This window comes from Amphiprion ocellaris, chromosome 19 (assembly GCF_022539595.1).
Source record: "Amphiprion ocellaris isolate individual 3 ecotype Okinawa chromosome 19, ASM2253959v1, whole genome shotgun sequence".
NCBI classification, from domain to species: Eukaryota; Metazoa; Chordata; class Actinopteri; family Pomacentridae; genus Amphiprion; species Amphiprion ocellaris.
Genome location: NC_072784.1, coordinates 30,206,954 through 30,227,933, shown reverse-complemented (window position 1 = coordinate 30,227,933; position 20,980 = coordinate 30,206,954). Strand labels below are relative to the sequence as shown.

The 20,980-nt window shown below is 38.6% G+C and overlaps 1 protein-coding gene across 1 annotated transcript in view; it reads right to left on the bottom strand.

Moving 5' to 3' along the window:
- Positions 1-1,052: 1,052 nt before the first annotated feature.
- baiap2l1b (BAR/IMD domain containing adaptor protein 2 like 1b) overlaps positions 1,053-20,980 on the bottom strand; it is a 45,731-nt gene continuing 25,803 nt past the window's right edge. Inside the window, exons 7-14 of the mRNA XM_055005114.1 lie at positions 19,711-19,863; positions 18,775-18,930; positions 17,460-17,568; positions 16,940-17,156; positions 12,967-13,029; positions 11,951-12,167; positions 2,011-2,057; positions 1,053-1,915 (exon numbers count right to left, since the gene is read on the bottom strand). Coding sequence (XP_054861089.1) covers positions 1,843-1,915; positions 2,011-2,057; positions 11,951-12,167; positions 12,967-13,029; positions 16,940-17,156; positions 17,460-17,568; positions 18,775-18,930; positions 19,711-19,863 — 1,035 coding nt within the window. The 3' untranslated portion in view covers positions 1,053-1,842. The remainder of the gene's footprint in view (positions 1,916-2,010; positions 2,058-11,950; positions 12,168-12,966; positions 13,030-16,939; positions 17,157-17,459; positions 17,569-18,774; positions 18,931-19,710; positions 19,864-20,980) is intronic.

The window sequence follows — 20,980 nt, the reverse complement described above, 5'->3', positions numbered from 1 at the left end:
TGAATGCATGAGAGGAAAATCTGAGGAATAAATTTAGAGATTTTTGTAGATTTAAAGCCGAATCTTGGCGTTTATTGACTTGGATGCTCATTAAACGTCAGCAGCTACTTTTCCTGAGGTCATTAGAACAAAAAAACCTGCAATTTCACGAATTACTTGGTGTTGATCTAAAACCCATCATAAAAGGCACGTTGCCTTTAAAAAATGGTCAGAGTCGCACAATCAATACCAGAAACTGCAAAAACAAAAACAATCGCTGGATTTCCAACTTTCTGACACCACTTAAACTCTGTTCATACAGAAAACTCAACCATATCTCACCCTCAAATCAGGATATTTATCAAAATCTATTTATTCTACACATTTAAAATGTTGCAAATAATATACTCTTTGTTCTAACTAGAGTCTGTAAAAAACTAAAAGTTCTGTGTTTCTCGGTGCAACTGGGAAACATTTAGTGAGTCAGCTGAGACTAACAATCACATGAAAAAAAAATCAGGAATTTTTTAGCCGAACTAGGTTGAACTGCAGGCAGTGTTTACACAGAGCAGCTAAGAGACAAGTATGGAAATGTACATATTTTTGCAGATTTACAGTCAAATCTTGGTATTTATTGACTTGGAAGCCCATTAAACGTCAGCAGATACTTTTCCTGAGATCATTAGAACAAAATAACTGCAACACTTTTAACCAAATTTAGAGATTCAAAATGCATCCGCAAAAAAAGCATCACATGAAGGGGGAAGTGATCCTCCACACCTGAACTCAGAACTGCAATATTCTCTGGCTGCACATTTGTTAATACGCACAAGAGAAACCACAAAACTGAGGTAGCTATCAGTTTATATACAGTGCAGTCCCTGTCCTTGCAGCTGAAAAACACTCCCACAGCATGATGCTGCCACCACCATGCTTCACTGTTGGGCAACTTAAAGCAAATGGCTGCAATATAACAGAGCGAAAAATTTAAGGGAGTCTGAATACTTTCAGTGTATGTAGACATAAACCTCAGCGTGTTTACATTCTGTGTAGACGACAAACTGAACATTAAGTTGAAGAAATAAACCTTTATTTTTCATACAGCAGATTCTACTAAGGGTGGAAGTGTGTACGCTGGTCTCGCCACGCGTCGCAATACAACAGGAAGGAGGATACAGCCCCTATGCACATTCTGAAAAATGCAGCGGCTATATTACCGTCGGTACGTTTGTGTCGTTTAGGCAGAATTCCTGTTTCCACACTACAAAACGTTAAAGCTGGATGGCAAAGGACAGCCAAGCATCTGTTGTGCAAATGTACATACAGGAGCGTACATACAAGAGGACAAAGATCCCTCTGTGCCTTTATGGATTCGTCTCTTTAAATCAGCTCCATGACTGAGTAGAAATGTTGTCGTCTGGACCTGAAGGTGAAACGTGGAGGTCCTCTACAGCACTTCTACTGTCCTATGGCAACAGAAAACATTTCTAACAGTCTTTTTTTTGACAGTGAAGCAACATCAGCATTAAATACAGTATTTTCTTTGACCATTTTTATTCGTCTATGTGTCAAAGTGCAGGTAAAAATGTGGGCTTTTAGATCTCACCACCACAGACAGAGGGACAAAAATAGACATAGAAAATATATATTATATCTATCATAAATATAGGAGCATCTGTGCCGGGTCCCAGAGAGATTGGAGCAGGAAGGGGGTTCCAGATTATAATGGCCAGTTGTTGTTTTTCCCTCTCAGCGCTGGAAAACTTTAATCAAGTTCCTTCCAGTCCAGGAGAAGAAGTCCTCACGGATGACGGGAAGTTCGCCGAGTGTTTGCAGGAATGGGGGATGTGTGGAAATGTGAGATCAGATGACCGGCGCAGAGCGGTCGTTAGTGACGGTGGGACGTAGCCGGACTGTGGCGAACGGATTCCCTCCTCTGTGGGAAGAAAAACCACAACAGAAACAAGCGATGAGTTTGTGTTTGAGCGAAGCAGCAAATCGAGTTAGTTGGCGAGTTCTTGTGCGACTTACGCGAGGTAAGCAGGAGGAGGCCTTATGATGCCGTTGGTCTGAGCGGCCTGTGGAGAGAACAGACGTCACATCTGAGTCACGAGGCCTCTAATGTCAAGCAGCGAGGAGGCGGGACAGATTGGTGCGTTTACATGGCTTTGATCTGCAGTTTAATCCAATAGTTTAGATAAGGAGTGTGAAACTCATTTTAGTTCAGGTCCACATTCAGCCCAGTTTGATCTCCAGTGGACCGGACCAGTAAAACCACAGCAGAATAACCTAGAAATAACCACAACTCCTAATTATAATCACAGGTATCTGGAACTGAACAATATAGTACTTTATGATCAAAATGACAAAAGTCAGATAAACAAAGACAAAAAAACCCCCACCCAAAACAACACAAAATATTACAGAAACGAGACACAAAACGACAAAAACGAGAAAAAAAGACAAAATATGAGAAAAATGAAACAGAACAAAAAAGAGACAAAAAATTTGAAAAAACTTACAAAGTGACAAAAAAATGGGCAAACAACACAAACGAGACAAAAAAACAGAAAACGACAAAAACGATGCACAAAAGAACGAATAAAGTAAAATAAAAAATGATTAAAATGAGACAAACAACATGAAACAAAGCAAAAAAGAGACTACAAATTTGACAAAAAAGTTACTACGTGACAAAAAAATGGACAAACGACAAAAATGAGACATTTACAAATATACAAATGACACAAACAGGACAAAAAATGACAAAAGCGAAAAACAACCAAACAAGTGTTGTTGGAGACAAACAACACAAATGAGACAAAAAAAATCACAAAACGAGAAAAACGATACACTAAACAACAAGCAAAGCATAAAATGACGAAAAATAAGACAAAACAAGTGAGAAAAAAGGAAACACAGCAGAAAACAGAAACAAAACGACAAAAATGTGAGACAAAAAACAACAAAACCAAAACTAAATATTACAAAAATGAGACACAAAATGACAGAACAATGAACAATCTAGTATTTTACTTTATGATCCAAACAACTTGTCATGGTCTAGGAATTATTTAAAATTTGTAGTTTTAGAAATTTAAAATGTGCAGTTAATGTCTTCCTGGAAGTTTGACACTTTACAAAGTCGTCCCGTGGGCCGGATTGGACCCTCTGGAGGGCCGGTTTGGCCATCGGGCCGCATGTTGGACACTCCTGGTTTAGATCCTCAGGTGGATCCTTCTGGTCGTTCCAAAGTCGAGGCTTCAATCTAAAGGTGACCGAGCTTCCTCCATCAGGACCTCGACTTTGGAACGACCTGCCTGAGGAGAAAAGACCTGCAGAGTTCTTTTAAATCACTCCTGAAAACCCACTTTTATGTGAAGTTTACTTCTAGCTTTATTTAGTTTTGGTGTTCTGTTTTGTATCATATCCTGTTTATTAGGGTCCGAGCACCGAATGTTGTGAAGAACCTACTGAAACTCAAGTTTTTTAAAATTATTTTTCATTCTTTGTGAGTCTTTGGAATCGCAGTTTTGAAAGCCTAAAAATACTGGAAAACGTGTGAAACTTTGCAAACACATCAGGACCGCTGAAAAATGCGATATTTTAGGGGAATTGCAGAGGTGTGACCCAAAATGGCTTAATAGCGCCAGTACATGTCACCTACAGCTATGAAATTTGTACACATAAGAAACTCGTCAAGACGCACAAAAACGTAATTGACAACCAAACCTAAAACACAACAGGAAGTCGGCCATTTTGAATTATGTGTCATATTTTGGACGATTTTGGACCAAATTCTGCACATTTTCAGAAGCTTTAAATTCAAACAGGGTAACCCCAGCGGAGCTCAAATCTGGCCTCTGGTGTACAATCAGGCATGTGTGATCAAAAGTTATCAAAATGCTCTGCAAAAGTCTGACGGCGTGGAAATGGTGGATCGCCATGACACAGGAAATACTGTGTAACTGGCCTGTACATGCTCCAATCTGTCTCAAACTTTACATGTGTGATCAGTCCGGCCCTCATCACATCCATAGGCCGAAATACACTCAGTCGCAGCGCCACCTGGTGGACAAGCTTTGATTCGCTGACCAACAAGGTTGTGAGGATCCGACCAATCGTGCTTGCAGCTTTACTTTTAGATGTTCTCTCTTGGTGTTATGATGTCTCCCTAATTCTCTATTTAAAAAAAAAAATTTCAATTTCTAATTTTAACCCTCAATCTTATTCTTTAATTTATAAACTACGTAGTTCCATTGTTTGATATGAGTGCTAATCTAGCTAATTATTCATTTATTATTATTTTTACTATTTATTTTAATTGACTGCTCTGACTTGTCTCCTATATCTTGCTTGCTATAAATAAAGTTCTTCTTCTTATTTTTATTACAGTTAACAGACCCATATTTTTGGCTCGGATGGCCCAAAGCATGGGAAAACAATGTAGCGCGTCATATCAGGAGACAACCCGCGACACCTGGAACTTCTGGAAATTCAAGTTGTGAAGTTTTCTTTTGACAAGTCACAGCGAGTGCCACTGAACCTGAACTCATCACCGAGGATCTCAACGTGTCCCCTGCAGTTCGCTCAAGGCGTTTCTGTTTTAACAGGAAAAGCCATTTTCATTTAAAAGAGTAATAAATTTACATGTTTGTTTGTTTTTAGCAGATCTGAAAACACAAAACTTTGGACCCATTTTTCTCCAAAACTACAGAAAGTGGGTTAGACCGTATGTAAGTAAGTATTTCAGTGTAAATGTTCGTACGTGTTGCACATTTTGCACAAAAAACAAGCATGAATGTGCAAAAGAAATGTGTGCAAAGTCTATATCTATCTTGGCTGGTGCACATGAAATGCTGCAGCAGAGTCAGCGAGATGTAGCACGATGCTCTCTAGTGTTCTCAATGCAATTTTCATTTAAAATAATAAGAAATTTACTCTTTTCTTGCAGATTTACAGCATTTATTTACTTGGATGCTCATTAAACATTAGCAGCTACATTTGCTGGGGTCATTAGAACCAAATAACAAACTATTTGATGAAATTTTGCAACCAACGTACAGAAGTGTTGAACATTTAAGGCCTGAATGCATCCAGAATAAAAACTGAGCACCTGAACCAGTAACTATACTAATGAAACAATTTCATTAAATTTTGCAACCCACACACAGAAGATCTAAAATGCATCCACAATAAAAACTGAGCACCCGAGCATCCACACCTGAACCAGTAACTACACTAATATCTGTATGTTTTATGTCCTGGTTGCACATTTGTGACTGTGCATGAGAAAAACCACAAAACTGAACTGTCACTAGCAGCTTGTAAATGTAGATTCAAATATTAAAACGCACAAACTTGACTATGTTTACATGAAATCAGCTGAGGTGGAGTTTAATCTTTTAAGCTACAGCTTGAAAATGTCTTTTCTTCCTGTCTGACGTACTTTAAAAACACAACATTTACTGCTGCTGATAATAAAATCTGACTTTACTGCTCACTGTAATGTGCCACATTTAGAATCTATTTTAAATGGAGCTGTAAATAAGACACTAACATGCACACAGCTGCTTACAAGTCAAAAAAACGAACAAAAAAAAACGGTTTTCTTCCTGAATCTAAAGCAACCTGCAGTTCAGGAGAGATTCCACAAGAGGTCAGGACTGAGCTGAGTTACAGTTGTTTCCCACAGGAGTCTGACACATATTTGGATAGGAATCACATAAAAAGGTGCATCTCTTTATTCATTGGTTGCAGTTTATTACATCCAACACCAGCCCAGTCTCCACCTCTGCCAAGTATCACCAAAACTGACTCTTCCTTTCTTTTCACTGATACTCACATCTTCCTCAATCTCTCAAACCACAACTTGTTATCTTCTCCTTCAAACAAAGCGCTGAAACCAGTGAGGGTGCATTTTTTTCTCAGGATGACGGAGCGTTCCAGGTTAACCCCACCTCTGGATCAACCTGCATCACTGACAAACGGAGGCTTCGCTGATTCCAATCAGCTCAAAGCAAACGACAGAAATGTAGAATAAACAGTCCTGTTGCTTAAAGCCCACTCCTCCATACGGTTAATTACCTGCAAAGCAAACATCATTACAGCTGCAATATTTATGAAAACTGCAGCCACAAGTTGCTAACTAACCAAACACACATGCACGAAACATGTGCGCACGCCAACACACAACCTCAGCCGCCCACTGAGCTGAACATAAACCGGAGTACTGTAATCTACTGTAGCCGTGGAGAACTTTTTCCCACACGCCAGTCTATTCTGGGATCTGTGCATGTCGCCCATGTTTTCAGAGGAGTTGTGGGTCATTCCAGAACTGGAGGATATTTTACGTCTCATCCATCAAATTTCAAATAATCCATGTACAAAATACTAAAACACACAGTTGTTGTGTAAATGTTCTTGTCCTGAGACCAAATCTACAAAAACTAGGAGAAAGGAATGTTTGAAAATACTTTTAAAATACCAAATAAGTCTGGAGTTCCCCCTAAAATGCCATTTTTCTCTTGTCCCACCCCCCTGATGACCAAACTGAATCTCTAATAAAACTGTTAAAATGAAATTTAGATCTCCTTTTTTGGTATTATTTTTTCACTGATGTCTCTTGTAATTGTGGGCAAAAAAATCAACTATTAATCAACATATTTTAAATAATAATTATGTTGCATGATACCTGTGTCCTACAACATGTTAGCAACACTGTTGATGTTTTTGTCTTTTCTGTCTTGTATCCTGTTTTTTTAAATTTTATTATCCCCTTATTAGTCCCACAAGGGCAGTTTTCGCATCTCTCCCCAGTTGGGGGAGTCAGAGCGACGGGTCAGCCGTGGTACAGCGCCCCCTGGAGCAGGAAGGGTTAAGGGCCTTGCTTAAGGGCCCAACAGTGGCCACATCGAGGCTTGAACCTCTGACCTTCTGATCAGTAGTCCAGAGACTTGACTGTTGCGCCACCACTGCCCCCTTTGTCATTTTGTGTCTTGTTTTTGTCATTTTCTGTCTTGTTTTTGTCATTTTATGTCATGTTTTTGTCATTTTGTGTCTTCTTTTCGTCATTTTCTGTCTTGTTTTTGTCATTTTTGTCTTGTTTTTGTCATTTTCTGTCTTCTTTTGTCATTTTCTGTCTTGTTTTTGTCATTTTTGTCTTGTTTTTGTCATTTTCTGTCTTCTTTTGTCATTTTCTGTCTTGTTTTTGTCATCAACATCATTAAACAGTTTTCCTAAAGAATAAGTAGAGCAAAGCTATGTCCTCTCTTCTATTTTCCATCTTTTCATCCCATTGTCAGCCTTGATTGAATGTCTCACTCTACCTCATATTATCAGGATCAGACTAATTCTTTGGACTATTTTCCATCAGTCAATTTGTCCTCTTGGTCAGCAGTAACAGCAGCTAAATATCTAGCTTCTACTGCTGAGAAAAAGATCACATTAGCATGGATTAGCAACCCTGTTACTGTGATTAGAGTAGGGTTAGCAAACAACACAGAAAACATGGAATAAAAATGCTACCATTGATGTGGAAGTTGAGTCAATCAGTACCTATTATTGATGAATATGGAGCAGAACACTGTAAAAGACATTTTGAATCCTAAATGTCCTCCAGTTCTGGAATGACCCTTATTTGTTGTGAGTCTTAAACTTTCCAGGAAGTGACCGTCGTTTGATTAGGAAGTGCATGGAGAGGTATGAAGAAGGAGAGGCGAGCGTTCAGATGTCGAGATAAAAGACAAACAGGAGGAATAATGAAGAGAGAGTGACAAAGAAGGGAGGCTGGTGTCGGGTTCAAGCCAGAGTGGAATTCCAGCATAAAGCCGAGCCAGTGATGGAGACGGCTGGCGGATGTCGACTGACGGGACGCACTCGCCGGCGTTTGACTCTACTAGCATGGCCATGGACCAAATGAGCGGTGAATAATGAATACAGGCAAGAAAGAGGAAAGTATCTCCATTTGCCATCTGACTGCTGAAGCTCTAACTGGGTCAAACATTGCAAACGACCAGAACAGCGCCAGAGAGTTCATTCTGTTGGCGTTTCCTTCTTGCTGGATCTGCTGTGTGTCTATTAAGGTGGAAAGATGCAAAAACCAACAAATCTTAGTGATGTGTGGCCCAGTTAAAAAAAAACTATGTAGTTGGTCGATGATGCAGAAAGTGAAGAACTTTAGGACAAAGTTTAAAACAGCCAAATTAATGCTGCTAGTGGTCAAATTTAATGTGATCGAGTGTGTCTGCCTTATTTTCTGTCTTTTGTGGTTGATTTGTGTGTTTTTGTGATCATTTTGTGTCTTTCTGTTCAGAATTTATTCAGAAATAACCTTCAGTGCAGCCTAATTAATGCTGCAAGTAGACAAATTTAATGTGAGTGACTGTGTACCTTATTTTCTGTCTTGTCTGGGTGATTTGTGTCATTTTGTAGATATTTTCTTAGGTTTCTTTTGCACTTTTTAGTACAAAAATAATTTCCATTGCCGCTGAATCAATGCTGCGAGTGGATAGTGTTACAGGACTTGAATTTCCCTCGGGATTAATAAAGTATCTATCTATCCATCTATCTATGAATCACTGTGTTTGTGGTTAATTTGTGTATTTTTCCGATTATTTTATGTGTTGTGGCTCAGAATTCATTCAGAAATAACCTCCAGTGCAGCCAAATTAACGCTGCAAGTAGTTAAATTTAATGTGACTGTGTGTGCCTTATTTTATGTCTTTTGTGGTTGATTTGTATGTTTTTGTGGGGTTTTTAGGTTTTCTTTGCACGCTTTTTGTGTTGTTTTGCTCAGATTGCATTCAGAAATATGCAATCTTCCACATTTAAAGCACCAAATGAAGGGATAAACTACTTTTCTCTGTATATTTTGCACATTTGCATGAAGAAGTCTGTGCAGAGGTTGTGTAATCGTAGACAGTCCGTGTGCATTTGACCCTGACACACCGCAATGCATTTACATCACCCAGCACAGGGGAACTAAAAAGCTCTTGTCGAGGGAAAACCACAACTTTGCCTGCGACTTTGCGTCGTATGCAAATGGAAGGACATTTGACAAGTGAGGAGCTGCTGGAACGTCATCATTATGTCACCCAGGTCGACCTTTAGCATAGTCTCACGCAGATCCCAGCGGTCCTGCCTCTGACTGGAACAGATTCTCCCAGAGACCCATTATCAGCACACCAGGGATTGTTATTATTACAACCAGATTTTTACAGCTGTGAGCCACTTGGTTTGTGTCCTCATCCCCTGAAAAACCACGAGGACGGATCCTGGAGCTGCATGTTTGCATAATAGGACTGTTTTCCGAATAAAACTGTCAGAAAAGCATCTTTATAACCTTTTTATTTACTTAAAACCCTGACAGACTTTAGAAGCAGAGCCCATTCATATGCATTAACCCTATAGAACCCAGTGTAGCGCTGGCACTACGATTGCATATTCATTTTTGATTGGCAGGAGATTTAAAACCAGATAAGATAGATGCATCATTCTTTTTGCTTATAAAATCTGGAGAATTAAACTAACATTTCACATATTCACCATGTCTCAGAGGGCTTTTTCATTGCAGTGGTGGGTTTGTAAAAATACACAATAAAGCGCACATAATAAAAATCTTTATAAACGAGTCCATGAAATGTTGTGCAACTTTTTTACTAATTTGAGGGATACAGCTATGCAGTTTCTGTATTTTGAAATAAATGTGAAAAAAGACTAAAATTATTTTTAGTTTTTAGGTTTATTGTACTTTTAAGCAATTTATTGTAGTAGTTAAGATATAAGTCAATACATATTATTCAAATTTGGGATATAAGGGTTATATTGATGTAAAGCAAATAAAAATATTACTAAAAATTGCACTACAGTATATAAAAATGTAAGAATATGCCCTGGCGGACTTCCACAATGGTAGGTCTTAAAGGATTAACACCTGCATATGAGCAATTTAATAACTTTATATACCACTTTTGCTGTAAATTAAATTGCATTGCTAGCATCATCAGATTATACTGAATTGTGAAGGACTATTTATTGATTTATCTATCAATATGGATTTCAGATGCTTAAAAATAATTGGATTTGTCAAAAAAAGCAGAAAATAAACTGTTGCAGCTGACGGTTTCTTGGCCTTCCACAGAGTATGACTTAAGGACCACTTTATTCATAATTTTTTACAAATGATTCAGGTGTTAACAACCACAGGTGAAACCACACCGTCTGTTACTCAGGCGGTTAACTTTTAACGTTTTATTTTTTTGTTACTCTATATACCACTTTTGTCCTACATTAAATGAAATTATGTTAATAGCATCATTAGATTCTAAGCTGTATTGTGTGTGATTATTTATTGATTTATGTATTGATACTGTACATTATCACATACCTTTGAGAGGCTTAGAAATTACAGTATTTGACCAAAAAAAAAAAAAACCCTGTAAAATAAACTGTTAGAGATGACGGCTTCTGTGCAGGTTTGTGACTAAGACGTTCCACAGGGTACGATTTTAGGACCACTTTAATTAATAATTTTTACAAATATTTTACATGCAGTAATACCCCTTGTTGCTCTGATGGTTCATGTATGTTGTTTTTTGTGCCACTCAGGGAGCTTTTAACTGATCTTTAATTAGTTGTTAAACTCAAAATGTATGCCGTTCTTTTAAAAACCAAACAATTACACTGACGTCACTATTACTACTTTTAAAGGAACATCAGATTTTCTTAAAACCGCCTTGGCTTTGTGACAAACTGTTTTTTAATCTGTTTTATAGACACAAGCCGTGTATTACTCAGAAATGCAGCAAGCAAATTGTTCAGCGAACCTTTTTATTCCTTGCAGATTACAGTGATGTAATTTTTATTCTCTTGCCCAACCTCTTTATCGCTGTTTATCGCTCTGCCCTGAGGTTCACAACTGGGGATGCCTTTAAATGGATTCTATATGACAAAGTTTGGCATTGCTTTTTATTTATCTTGCGTGTTTTTTTTTTTAACTAAAAGATCAATTTCACACTGCGCTAGGTCCCCAAATTTTTAATTATTATGCTCCACATAAGCGGAACATCTGCAGAAGCAAAGGAATCTGGTGCGGTATTACCTTCTAATCAATTTAAATCCCTTCTGACTGACAGGAGTGATATTGCCCTTCATGCTGATGTTACTGGACTGGTTGTTCCATAATTTTATTTCATGCTTTTATTCTTTTAAGCATTGTGACGGGCATCCTTGTAAAAGACAGTCAAAAGTTAAGCCAGCAAAATTCTGAAAATGTGTTTAGTGTTTATTTTAGTCGAAATATAAAGCGCATTACCTCATCTAACAAATAAAACATGATGCTAAAGCCGAAATAAACCATCAGTGGGTGCAAATACCCAGAATAAACCTTAGTTAGTCTGTGTGAGACTATCCTGGAGTCCCAATAATTGATTTTTTATTGCCTACGTCTGCCAAATGTGGTCAGGTTTCCAGAGGAGACATAAAAAGCTCATCTGACACCGACTCCAGGAGTCCAGATAAGGCCGAGCGTACAGTAGCGAAGGTGCAGCAGGTATCAGGTGAGACGTGGCCTCATAATGCCAGTCGCATCCCGACGCTATGACAGCAGGACGGTCAGTGTTCTGGGCTGATTGCATTTCTTAGAACAATCGTTTGGTGGCTCAACATTTTGAACACAGTTCCAACTCTTAGAAAATCCAGAAATAATTCAGATAATGTGAATAAACCACATTTCTTCTTTTTTTAAAGATATTTTTTGGCCTTTTGTTGGCATTACTAGACATGTTAGTCTAGAGAGGCAGACAGGAAAGTAGGGGAAGATTGGGGGGAGACCTGCAATAAAGGGCAGTGAGCTAGAATCGAACCCAGGCAGCTGCGTTGAGGACAAGCGCCCCTGTTCACGGGTTGCCAGCTCGAATAGTTGAGCTACTTGGGCGCCCCAATAAACCCCATTTCTGGCTCATTGACTGACCGTGTTGTGATCAAACGAGGAGGACGAGGCTGCAGACGGTGTCGGGGAGTGGTGGTGGTGGTTGCTGATGGTGGTGACGGTGTTGTTCTTAACGGCGCTGCGAGGCGAGATGTCACAGTAATCGGCCGGAGGGAGCACCATGGTGGCCTCGTCCGTCTCCGTGTCCTGATGGTGGAGGTTGACCACACTTCTGCTGCGGTACGGGACGGCAGCCTCACTGTGGAGACACAGAAGCAATAAATAAATCAGAAATACACCGCATGTCCAAAAAAAAAAAAGTCACGCACTCTAAAATTTCATTGGACCGCCTTTAGCTCTGAGAACGACATACATTCGCCGTGGCATCGTTTCGATAAGCTTCTGCAAAGTTACAGCATTTATTTCTGTCCAGAGTTGCATTAATTTTAACATACAAAGCTTGTAGAGATGATGTTAAATTAGGATTAAAGGATCGACTTAATGTGGTCAATGGAAGTTCCCGAAGAGGACAAAAGGACGAGGATGTGTTCTATGTTGTTGTGTCCCCCGGCACTGGTTATAGTTTAAACTGGTAGCAGTTGGCCAGCAGCCTCTCTGTGGGAGGTGCAGTACATTAAGATCTAATAAATTAATCCGACAGGGATTAGTCTCTTTGAAGAAAAGCCTGCAGTCGACTCTCTGAACCTTCTCTCATCAGCAGCAGAATCTAATTCATCAGCACACAGCATCCTGTTTCCTGGTACTTCGCTGAGCTCGTGTGAAAAAGTCCAATTTTAGAAACAGAACGTTTGAAGGACTGAACAGTATTCAGATGAGAAACTACATCACATGCAAGACAACACATGACTGTATTGATAAAAAATAATAAGGAACTGAGGCAGGATTTGACTTAAGGACAGCAGGAATCAAAGGTTGAGGATTAAAAAGGTTATCGGTCCAGCAGCAGTAACTGGAGGAAACACGGCCGACAATACAGCTGGCTGCAACGTGAGACCTGCTGCTGAGTGTGTGTTAGCTGGAATGTGGAGTCTCCTTACCTGTTGTTATTCACCAGAGGCTCGGAGAGAGCACGGCAGTACGACGAAGGGAACCAGCCCCTCCTGAAACACAACAAGCTCAGGGTGAGAACATCTGCACAGCTGGAAGCCTCTCAGTAAAGAACTCCAAAATCTATTCTCCATCTCTACTCAAGATGCTTCTCTTTCAGCATTAAATATCAGCGAGGTGCTTCAGTTTCCTCTGTTATTTCATTTATCAGTTCATTCTGCAGAACATGATGGTCTGGCTGCACCATCAGGAAGTTTGTTTCTTTAAACCACTGTGATTAAAATGGATAATTCAGCAAAAAAAAAAGACTAGCAGGATTTCCTTAATGCACAATATACCTCACTGAAAACACAATTTTGAAAGTTGCTCGTTTCTTGAAGCAATTAAAGCACTTTGATATCATAAGAGGAAAAAGTCGCCTGAAATGATCAACTCATTTACAGCAACTTTAACTAATATAGAGCAATTGTAACTCATTTAGAGCAATTTTAACTCATTTAGAGCAATTTTAACTGATATAGAGCAACTTCAATTAATATAGAGCAACTTTAATAATATCACCTTTCACTAATATAGAGCAACTTTATCTCATTTAGAGCAACTTAAACTAATATAGAGTAACTTTAATTCATGTACACTACCATTCAAACTTTTGAACGTTTGAATGTCGTTAACGTCTTAAAGTTGGAATAAAACTTTTTTAAAATCAAGGTGAGAAATTGTTGCTGCAGTGCCACCCTTATTTTATTATCGTGTCATTTTACCGGCTTCATCACTTCATGTTTGCAGCTCAAGAATGACTTCAGCTTTATTTAGGTGCACCTGTTTCTTACAGAGGCCACAGAAACTCACTCATTTTATTAAACCAGCTCCAAACAAACTCGCTGTTATTGTTCGTTGGATTGGCAGGTCGAGGATAAGACCTCGACCGCAGCATCTCTTTTTTTAAAATTCATTCCAGTCACAGATTTCCTTCTAAAAGATTGAAAATAACTGGCCATCGGGGCAGTTTTGTTGTTAAAAAGTGAAGAAAAACAACATTTTTTAGGTGATACCCTTTGACGTTTTTTAAAATGAGGAGCATCATGAGAAGTGCTGTTGCATGAATTCACTGTATACAGTAAATTAATTAATGTTGCTCTAAATGAGTTAAAATTGACCTACACTAACGTTCAAAAGTTTGGGGTCATCCAGACAATTCCATGTCTTCCATGAAAACTCACACTTTTATCCATGTGCTAACATAACTGCACAAGGGTTTTCTAATCATCAATGAGCCTTTCAACACCATTAGCTAACACAATGTAGCATTAGAACACAGGAGTGATGGTTGCTGGAAATGTTCCTCTGTACCCCTATGGAGATATTCCATTAAAAATCAGCTGTTTCCAGCTACAATAGTCATTTACCACATTAACAATGTCTACACTGGATTTATCATTCATTTAATGTGATCTTCATTGAAAAAAATGATTTTCTTTCAAACGTAAGGACATTTCTAAGTGACCCTAAACTTTTGAAAGGTAGTATACATGAATTAAAGTTGCTCTATATTCATTTAAGTTGCTCTTAATGAGTGTAAGTTGCTCTATATTAGTCAAAGTTGTTGTAAAGGAGTTAAAGTTACTCCATATTAGTTAAAGTTGCTGTTGTGGTGTTTATCCATTTTATTATCTGCATTAAGCTAATTATTAGCGTCCAGGAGCATCAGGAGGAGAACAGTTTTGACTTAAAAGTTGCCCTTGAATCCTGCTGGAAGCAGTCATGAGTTTATTCCCTGAATAAACAAGAGCAATTGTTAAATGACATGTATTTTCCAGGAGCTCTTGAGAGTCCTTTTTATCTTGAAGGAAATAATTTTCCAAAGCCAAATGTGTAAATATTGACATTCATGCACACGGAGGGAGAGGCTGGTTAAACACACTGATTACAGTAAGTCTTGTTCCACAGCAGCTCAATGACACACAGTCCTTGGTATGAACTTGTGATAAGGACGAGATGGTACTTATGTTTCTCAGAAACTGCTGAAACTATATTAGATACACTACCGTTCAAAAGTCTGGGGTCACTTAGAAATGTCCTTATTTTTGAAAGAAAAGCATTTTTTCAATGAAGATAACATTCAAAGACTCAGAAATCCAGTCTAGACATTGTTCATGTGGTAAATGACTATTCAAGCTGGATTTTTAATGGAATATCTACACAGGGGTACAGATAATAAAATGGATAAACACGAGTCAGATGTCGCTTTGGTGTATTTTCTGATCCCCAGGTTGGTTTTCAGTCTCTGGATTGAAGTCTGGCATTGAGTCCATCAGCAGGAATCTGTCTGAGCCAGGGGAGCTGCTGGGATCAAAGCTGATTTAAGACAAAGGTAGAAACCCAGCAAGAGACCCAAATGCATCAAAGCCCAACCTCCCGCAGGGATGTGAGGCCCGTCTTGTCAGATAAACACGGCGATATACACTTTTTAAGCCTTCAGGCGCTTCATCTCCACCACCTGCAGCCGCGAGGCAGCGAGACCAAAGTTTTTGAAAGCAACTCAGAAATTTTTTTTTTGCCCTTGATCAGTTTTTTGGGGATACATTTATCAGGTAATTTCCCCTGATAGCAATAAAGATCAAACCTGATGAATGATTAAAATTCACAAACACTCTTCCAAGGGCCTCAGATCAAATCCCTGTTTAGAAAGTGCAACATCAGAGGAGGCAGGGAGGGTTTGGGTTGTGTGTGGGGGAGCAGGTGCTACTCTGAACTCCTCTCTGCTCGGCTGCAGTACATCCCACCCTCAGGCTATACTTTACTTTGATTTCCTTATCAGCGAGCTGCTCAGCTCAGGCAGCACTTGACAAGGCTAGAGCTGTGTGTGTGCACGTACATGGTCAGCCTGGCAATCAGGCCGGGGACCATCTGGACGGTAAAGACGGCAAAGAACAACTCGTATTAACCACATGACCCTTAGGAAGACGGTGGCAAGAATCTATCAAACATACAGGAAGAAGGAGTGTTTCCTTGTTTGAACGCTGCTGCTAGGCTAAAAAAGTCGATCACATAACTCCAGTTTTGAGGTGTTTGCATTGGCTTCCAGTCGGGGCCGCACAGTGGCTTGGTGGTTAGCACTGTCGCCTTGCAGCTAGAAGATCCCCGGATCCCATCCAGACCTTCCCAGGATCCTTCTGCATGGAGTTTGAATGTTCTCCCTGTGCATGTGTGGGTGTCTTGCAGGCCTCCATCACTAGTCTCTTTCTAGTAACTCCTTCAGAGGAGTCACAGGTGTCTCATTTTACATGTGTGACTTGCCATTTTTTGTCAGTTTTGTGTTGTCTTGTTTGTCTTTGGGACACTTTTTTTCTCATTGTGGTCGTTTTGCTTAAGAATTCGGTATAAAACCACATTCACAGCAATGACCTGGACTACCTCAAAGAACTCCTCTGTCACCAATCATCCATACGAAACCTCCGCAACAATAACAGTGACCTCCTCCGCCCCCCTAGAACCAAGCTCCAGATCATGGGAGACAGAGCCTATTATTATTATTATTACATCTAGAACAAACTTCCAGAAAACTGCAGGTCTGCTGAAACTCTCCACTCCTTTAAATCAAGGTTAAAGACTTACTTATGTACTGCAGCCTTCGATTAATGACTGTCTTAATACCAGCACTGCACTGTCACCTTTAAAGTGATTTTGTTTTATCTCTCTTTTTGTCTTAGTGTTAATGTATTTGTTATTGTTATACAATTTCATGTTGATTTTATTGCTTAAATTATGTTTCATTTCTATGATTTTAATGCATGCTTTTAAATCATTTTTGTGATCAATTTCTTTGCCTTTGTAATGCACTTTAAATTGCCTTGTGCATGAATTGCGCTATATAAATAAATTTGCCTTATTGTTGACAGCATCTTGTTCATCTAAACCCTCCATACAGAGCACATTTTTGACGTCCCATATCAGACTCACTTTCCGTTCTTCTCCAGCTCGCCGTACATCCATCCGTCCCTCTCGTCGGGAATGAGTAGGACGATGACGTCGCCCTCGTCGAAGCTCAGCAGAGTGCTGTTGTTTCCGGCGGTGTGAGGGAAGATGGTTCGAACACGAGGCCTCTTCACCATGTTGTTGAGTCCCGTGGCGACGGACACCGACCTGGCCAGGTTGCTGTCCTCGCCGTTCCCGTGGTCTGGTGAAGATGGAAAAACAGTAAGAAGATGAAAAATATTATTTCCTCAGTCAAACATGCGACAGTGCAACAGTGCACCTGGACTGAGATTACGATACCAGCTGGAGCTCCTAAAAAAACAACAATCACTTCAATTAAACATGCATTTGATGCATCTTGGGATCATTTTTTGTAATGAGAAGAAAGCAGCAGAAAGATGTGAAACCAAACTCCAAATCAAATAAAAGCTTCTTGCGTTAAACTTTCTGTATTGAAAAAATAACACAGAAAGAGGTGCTAAATGAAAATTAAATGCCATCTTACCAGTGATGTTGTTGGTAGAAGCTGATACACTGACATTCTCCTGGGTGAACATGTTGGCCAGAGGGCTGGTCTGGGCCTTTAGAAGTGGAGCTGGAGGAGCAGAGATGTTCTGAAACAGGGATATTAAGGAAAATGAAGCATAAATTTAGCAAAATGAAGCATAAATTTAGCAAAATGAACCATCAATTTTGCAAAATTAACCATACATTTAGCAAAATTAACTACGAATTTAGTAAAATTAACCACAAATTTAGCAAAAATTTACTGTAAATGTACCAAAATTCATCAAATTTAGCAAAATGAACCATAAATGTGTGTAGGTGGGGCCCTTCAGGACTTTATCTGGTGTTGTACAAATTTATTGTGAAAATCTTTTATCTATTTCATTTGTTTGGACTGAGTAGTTATCTGTAGCTCAATGTTCTTATTGGATAGTAGTATTAGTAGTATTACTGTTAGCATTAGTACTAGTAGTAGTATTAGCAGTATTAGCAATATAGCATTAGTACCAGTAGTATCAGTCTCTGCAGTAATAGTATTAGTAGTATTAGTATAAGTGCTAGTAGTAGTAGTATTAGTAGTAGTAGGATAAGTAGTAGCAGCAGTAGTAGTAGTAATATTAGCAGTATTAGAATTAGTAGTAGTAGTAGTGTTAGTGTTAGTATTATTACTATTAGTAGTATTAGTAGTAGTAGTAGTGTTGGTGTTAGTATTATAAGAATTATTATTATTATTATTATTATTATTATTATTATTATTATTATTATTATTATTATTATTATTATTATTACTATTATTATTATTATTAGCTGTAGTAGTAGTAGTATTAGTAGTAGTAGTAGTAGTGTTGGTGTTAGTATTATAAGCATTATTACTATTATTATTATTATTATTATTATTATTATTATTATTATTATTATTATTATTATTATTATCATTATTATTAGCTATAGTAGTAGTAGTAGTAGTGTTGGTGTTAGTATTATTAGTATTAGTAGTATTATTTGTAGTAGTAGTAGTATTAGCAGTAATAGCTTGTCTTCTTCATTTTGTTCTTCTTGTCAGTATACTTGTATTTCTGCAGCACATTAAGTACTTGTATCTACTTCATATCTCAACAGTTCTGTCATCTTTAATATTCAGATCAACACAGGAAGTCGGTTTAAAGCTTCTCTATTTCTCAGGCTTCCATCTGGTACAGGTGACATTTAGTTTCCTACCACATCATATATATATATATATATATATATATATATATATATATGAGAAAGCAGCACATTTCCCACTAAAACCAGCCTGAATGTGCCTTTTTTACCACGCTGTGTCGTGACGGTGACGGAGATGGCAGCGGTGTGATGGAGACCGGCGTCCTCAGCCCCTCGATCATGGACAGGACGCTGTCGGGCATGTTGGTGGCGTCGTTGCACTGGTCCTGCCAGCTGCTCAGCTTCTCCGTCAGAATGTCTCTGGCCTGTCCGGCAGCCACGGAAATAAGAAAGATATTAAAAGAAAACATGAGTAATCAGCAGGAGCGCCGCTCACATCCATGTCGCCATGGCAACGTTGTTGTTCCTGAGATTGTGGGTTTTGGAATAAATTGTTGTGTCTTCGGTTAGAGAAAATGTTGAAGGCATATTCTGTGAAACAAAACTACAGTATATATTAACAAACAGCTGTATTAATGGTAAAAATCAACTGATTTTACTACTTCTACATATAAAAAATAATAAAATTAACCACACATTTAGTTAAATTAACCATAAATTTCAATAAAGTAACCATGAATTTAGCTAAATTAACCATAAATGTATCTAAATTAACCTTAAATTTAGCAAAGTTAACCATAAATTTAGTAAAATTAGGCATAAATTTAGTAAAAGTAACCACAAATTTAGCAAAACGAATGATAAATTTAGCTAAATTCAGCATAAATTTAGCAAAATTAACCATAAAGTTTGTCAAAGTAACCATAAATTGTGCTGTGCCCCGATCTAAAGCCTGACTGCAAGGGGTTAAAGGCATTATGGGTCTCCAGATGGTCTATAAGCTGTTGATTGACCAGAATATATCAAATATATCCAATTTTCTGTGGAGGAGAAGAAGATTCAAGGTCGACAGCTGAACATCTTTGGGTTTGTCTTTTTCATTTTGCTTCTTCAAAACCCTCATTAACATGGAAGCTGGTTTTGTCTAAAGAAATGCAGATTCTCTGCTTGGTTCCGAGCTGAGGAGCAGCAGGAGAGTCTGGTACCTTGTCATGGAAGGAGGCGATCTGGTAGGAGAACATGCAGTGTTTGTCCACCAGGAAACAGAAGCGTCTCTTCTCCTCCAGCAGAGCCTCCTTGAAGCCGTCGGCGACGAACAGCTGCATGTCCATTTGTCGGTTCGTCAGGATTTCCAGGCACTGAAACCGTACGATCACAGATAAAGGTGATTTAACATCATATATTTACATACAAATCTGATCTGAAACAACAGCTGTAACTTCTAAACAGATCACACGGTCTTATCTTGACATGCACACGGTTTGAACAGAGCAGGTTTCTTTTCTGAACATCCTAATCTCTCCCGTGCAGGAGACCAGGCGTTGTTAGTTTACAGGTTTGTGTTTGGTGTTTAGTGACGGACGGAGCTGCAGGACGGAGATGGAAGAGGGTCGGCCTTATCTGCACCGACAGCCTGAGATCATAAAAGCTCCGAGGGCTGCTGGAGGATCTAATGTGAGTCCATGTGCAAGAAAAAAGTCTTATTTAACCCTGAATATTTTATTGGATTTCACAAAAAAACTATTTTGCACATATAAATGCACAGGAGTAGAAATACTGATGAAGACGTGTTAATATTGCTCAGATTTAAGTAGAAAAATAACGACACTCCACAGATTCTAGCATTTGTCATTTTCAATCATTTTGTTGTGTTTTTTGTCTTTTATTTGGTCATTTTTAATCCCTTTTTGTTGTTTTTTTAAATAAAGTGTTCTAACATTCCACTTATTCTATTCAAAAGGGTACTAAATGAGGAAGAATTAACAAAATAAAGCTTCATACAGATCAATTTACAGCTATATATAGATATAAGTGGACTACAATTAGCCGTATGGCTACAATCTATTGTATTTACATGAAAATGTACATCAATACGAATTGTCCTATTTTAAAAATAAATGAATAAATGAAAAATGAAATGAATAAATGAATGGTTTCAGAAAAAGCAAAATTCAGAATGCATTGTGTTAATGTGTCACTGATATAGTGTTAATGCAGAATTAATACAGGGACCTTAGAGTTTCTGATGTCTACAATAAATACAAACTGAGAAATTGTCCAAAAAAAGAGCAATTGTGATGACGTCAGGCTCTTTGCTCTCTGATTTCTTGTAAATCCTCTCGTCACTTTATGCTGCCATCGACACGCCCATAACGGCTCTTAATACAACGAACACACCCTTCCTATTCAGCTCTGAACAACCGTCCTCGTCTGATAAATCCCCGAATGGATCAGAGCTGCAAAGAACCAGGAAGA